The sequence below is a fragment of the Euphorbia lathyris genome, chromosome 4 (genome assembly GCF_963576675.1).
Source record: "Euphorbia lathyris chromosome 4, ddEupLath1.1, whole genome shotgun sequence".
NCBI lineage: Eukaryota > Viridiplantae > Streptophyta > Magnoliopsida > Malpighiales > Euphorbiaceae > Euphorbia > Euphorbia lathyris.
This window is the reverse complement of record NC_088913.1, coordinates 18,695,661-18,700,449: the sequence shown is the minus strand read 5'-3', so window position 1 is coordinate 18,700,449 and position 4,789 is coordinate 18,695,661. Positions and strand designations below refer to the sequence as shown.

The 4,789-nt window shown below is 35.1% G+C and overlaps 1 protein-coding gene across 1 annotated transcript; it reads right to left on the bottom strand.

The window, feature by feature from the left end:
* Nucleotides 1-1,313: 1,313 nt before the first annotated feature.
* LOC136227530 (flavonol sulfotransferase-like) lies at nucleotides 1,314-2,469 on the bottom strand. The gene has a single exon (XM_066016222.1). It carries the CDS (start codon nucleotides 2,403-2,405, stop codon nucleotides 1,443-1,445), a length of 963 nt encoding a protein of 320 aa, XP_065872294.1. The 5' UTR covers nucleotides 2,406-2,469; the 3' UTR covers nucleotides 1,314-1,442.
* Between the last annotated feature and the right edge of the window lie 2,320 nt (nucleotides 2,470-4,789).

Sequence of the window (4,789 nt, the reverse complement as noted above, 5' to 3'; positions counted from 1 at the left end):
ATTTTTCCACTAGTATAACATAAACTATACTATGTCGCGTTTTCAAATAATATGACAGAGAACAGAAACTATACGTACAGAGAACAGAAACTATACGTTGTCGCGTTTGTCACGTTTTCAAATAACGCGACAGAGAACATAAAGTATACTATGTCGGGTTTGTCGTATTTTCAAATAACGCGACATAGTATAGAAAATAAACTCTGTTGCGTTTTCAAACTACAGACGTCATTATTGTTGCAGCAACAACAAACGACACTTTTAAATCCATCGATTTCGACATATAACCATCTCAAAATGGGTTTCCATCACACATTGTCTAACTTTGTTATAAAATCATATAAATGTGCAACAATGTGTTAATGATGAAACGAAATGAAACGATGAAGATTATTTATCTTTCGTTTGCTTTGGCCTTCGTTTTTCGCCTTACACATGACAACGGCGCTCTAATTTACTTGTTTCTAGTGGAACGAGGTTGTCGGATGTTCTCTTCACTGTGAAATCTCCCTTCAAATCGCATGCAAACCTCTCTTCTCCGTGAATCGCCTTCTGCTATCGATCGTTTGAGGACGTGAGGAAGGGAAAAAGTCAGGATGTTTTTATCCAAATGAAGTGAAAGTGTCTAGATTGGTAAGAATTGGGAGAACCAGTCTTAATATGTAAACAAGCTTTCAAAAAGATCCAAATTTATAATTCACCCTCGTAACTATCCCAATAAATAAGTAAACAAACAAGTATAAATTTTTTATTCAATTCCTATTCTAATTAAAAAAAAAAGTAAATAAATAAGATTTTAGACAAACTTAACATACAGTGGCGGAACCAGAACACAATATGAGCCAAGTTCAAATATTTAATAATAAATTTTTAATATGTCAAAAATATTATATCACGTAAAATTCACTAATTTTTATAACACAATAAAAAAAATATTTATTTTATCAAATTTTTAACCATAATTCTATGTGGTATAATATTTTTTAATACGTGATGATGTGGCGTATATAATAGTAAATTATCAAAATTAACATTCCAACATTATAATTGCTAAAAATAATCACCAAATTGATTTTATTTTTTTTAAAAGATCAAATTGATTTTATTGAAACAAACATAAAACCGTTAGTTATTTTATTGGTATTAAAAAAAATTAAATTATTTATTTCACAACATTTGATAAATTTGAGTAATACATTAACTCAACTGTTATATATTCCTCCTTTAATTGTTTTCTCATAAAAATGTTAAAAATTCTCATCTATTATAGGAACTTCAAACAATAACAAACTTTCTCATATATTATAGGAATTGCAAATAATAACAAACTTATATTAAATTTATATCTCGATGAACAACAAATACCCCAACATCACTCTAAACAAATAGAGAAAAAACATGGATTCAACAGAGTAAATGCCATTTGAGTGGAATATATAAATTTAATTTTTTTCAAAATATAACCCAAAACCATCAAACTTCTGGCTGGTAATTTGGTCAAGCCTTTTATCCATTTCAACAGTTATATAGTTTTTCCAGTCTCCAATTTTACCTTTCCTGAAGAATGCATTGTTTTCAATTTTGTAAGGGATATGGTTGGAAGTTTCTTTGCTCTTATTCACCTCTAAATTGCTCAAATTCTCAAAACTACAGAATTGAACAATCTTCTCCACAATACCTTGTTTCTCTTCATCAACCGAGAAAGGACAGCCCATGAAATCAGCCATTTTCTTCACATAAAAGCAAGTGTCATTCTGCAGCTCTTCATATTTCAGAAACAATACTCTGTCAGGAAATTCCAAGCTTGCTTTCCAATATCCTAACACATGATCCCAATACGGTCCATAAGCTGAAACTCCATTGCAGAACTTTTCATAGGCCTCTTGGAATGTAATTAACTTTACATCACCTAACTTCTTATTAGACATGTAATGCCACATCGAAACAAAAACATCCTTGGAATCCCTACACACATAAATGATTTTAGTGTTGGAGTTGAGAATGGATTTAGGCAAGGAATTGAAAGGGAAATGGGTCGAAATTAAGGGATTCTGAATGTCCCTTTCATGTCCAAGGGAATAAAGAAATTCCTGAAACGGCACAATATCATGTGGAAGCTTAGTGAGTAAAGGATTTGTAGAGGAATTCAGATCAGTTCCAGGAAACTTAGATCTAGTTGAAATGGCAACAGATAGGGACTTAAGCCAAGTTGTGCCTGACTTTGGAAAGCTGCAAAGGAGAATATCGTTGGGTTGAGGATTGAAGTTTTTCTTAAACAATATAATTCCTTCCAAAAAATTTGAATAGCACCAAAATCCTTCGTATTTGTATAAATTGTGTGAAACATGCCAGCTTGATTCTTGGGGAAGAGTTGAGATGTTGATTTCTTTTTCTTCGGTTTCCATGATGAAAAAAAGAAAGTGAAATATTCTTTAGGGACTATACTGCACTAGAGAAGGCACTATTGTTTCTTTGTTTTCTTACTTTTGATTTTTAATGGTAACATCATCAGAATTTGTCCAATTATTTTATTTTTTACGAGATGGAAGACATAATGATATGAGTAAAGGAACATGTGTCAGAAATTAACGGAGAATGTCCCTTTCTTTCTTGGCCAAGGCAATAAAGCAATTCCTGAACAGGCACAATATCATGTGGAAGCTTAGTGAGTAAAGGATTTGTGGGGGAACTAGGATCACTACCAGGAAACTTGGATTGTAACGACCCGGTCTGGAGTGGGTGGCGCCGGCGTAGAAGATCTGAGCCAAGGAGCGGTTCTAAGGGATGACGATGGGGGCAGGAATGAACTGAATCCCACATCGGACATGGAAAGGAAGTGATTGAGACTTATTAGTAAGATGTGAATCAAATTTACATAGACGCGATTTAAAGCCGTGAGACCCAAAGTGATGGATTTGGACCAGGGTGTTGCATGGATCGAGTTGGAATGGCAAAGGAGAATATCATTGGGTTGAGGTATGAAGTTTCTCTCAAATGATATGATTCCTTCCAAGTAATTTGAGTAGCACAAAAATCCTTGGTATTTGTAAAAATTGTGTGCAACGCGCCAGCTTGGTTCTTGAGGGAGGGTTGAGATGTTGATTTTTTTTTTTATCTTGAGTTTCGGTTTCCATAATGAGGAAAAGAACGTAGAAATACTGCACAAGAGAAGCAAAGCACTGTGGTTTCTTTGGGTTCTTAGTTTTGAGGTTTAAAGAGGATATGTTGGAAATATAGAATCAATTTTATATTTTGTTGACAACTCAGCTCAGCTCAGCTCTGCTCTGCTCAGCTCAGCTTTTTCTGTACTCTGCTATATAAGCAGTACTTCTCCTCAATAATATTCATTCGGAATAGAAAGATATTTCTCAAAGCTCTTAGGTTATGAAGAGTTTTTACATGGTATCAGAGCAACAAGGAAATTAGATCCAAGTTGCTATCCAAATGACGAAAGGAAGAAACTACGTCAATGTTGTACGGGGCAGAGATGATTTCTTCCTCGATGATATTGAAGAAGATGAAGAAATTACGGCACCACCGATTAAGTCTCCGAAACAGAAAAATCAAAAACCTAATGCTGAAACCAGTCGTAATCATGAAGTTGAAGCAGATTTGATTCAAGTCGGACTGAATCCATCAACGCAACGCCCTAATCGACGAAGTGAAATTCATTCAACACCAGAAATCTTCAAATCTGTGCGACATTATGATAATCCAGGTTCTATACTTGTGAATACACCTATGAATGGATCTAACTATATTTCTTGGCGTTGATCAATGCTTATCGCTCTTAGTGTTAAGAAACACACTAATTTTGTGCTTAAGGATGAGGAAATACCAGATCCTGATACTAACATTGATGCATATGAAGATTGGATACAGGTGGATAATCTAGTGTTTTCATGGATTATGAACTACTTAAGTAAAGAATTGCAGGATACTTTTCTATTTGCTCCTACTGCACGGGCTCTGTGGAAAGAACTTGAGCATGGATATGCAGAGGACAATGGTCATTTGTATTTTCATCTTAAAAAGGAATTAAACAGCATCACACAAGGACAGATGACTGTAACTGCATTTTTTAATAAACTGAAATGATTGTGGGACGAAATTTTGGCTCTCAAACCGATTCTCAATTGCAAATGTGGTGGAGCCAGAGAATTGATACAGAGTAGATGCGATGAGGATAAACTTTTGCAGTTCTTATGTGGATTGAACATCGAGTTTGAGCATGTTCGCAATCAGATACTCTTGATGGATCCAATGCCAAATGTCAATCGCGCATTCTCTATGCTATTGCGAATTGAGAAACAAAAGGAGTCAACAACTGATGGCAAGGCAGATTTTGCTCATATTGCAACTGCTAACAAACAACCTAATGCAGTGACTGCACCTGCAGGTCCTAGATCTGTCAACAAACAAAAAGAAGACAAAAGTAATCTCTACTGTGATTATTGCAAACGCAAGAAGCATGATCGCAGCACATGTTTTCGCATCCATGGATATCCTGATTGGTGGACAGGATCCAAGAAGACTGGTCCTGCTGGTCCTCCAGCAAAAGCTCTTCTTACTCATGAAGCACAGACTCCATTTGATGAAAGCTCCACTGATTCAGATGATGAGAAAGAGAAGCAGAAATTGATTCAACAAGAAATTCAGAAATACAAGAACAATAAAGGCAAAAAACAGGTTGATTTCAGGAGAGCATAGTCATTATTCATCCAGTTCAGGTATGCCTAAGACTTATTTACTATCTGTGAATTATAACTGCCACAACAGTCAAGCTGTA

What these genes read in the sequence shown, in the direction of transcription:
- LOC136227530 (XM_066016222.1), bottom strand. Translation starts at nt 2,405, where the DNA reads ATGGAAACCGAAGAAAAAGAAATCAACATCTCAACTCTTCCCCAAGAA.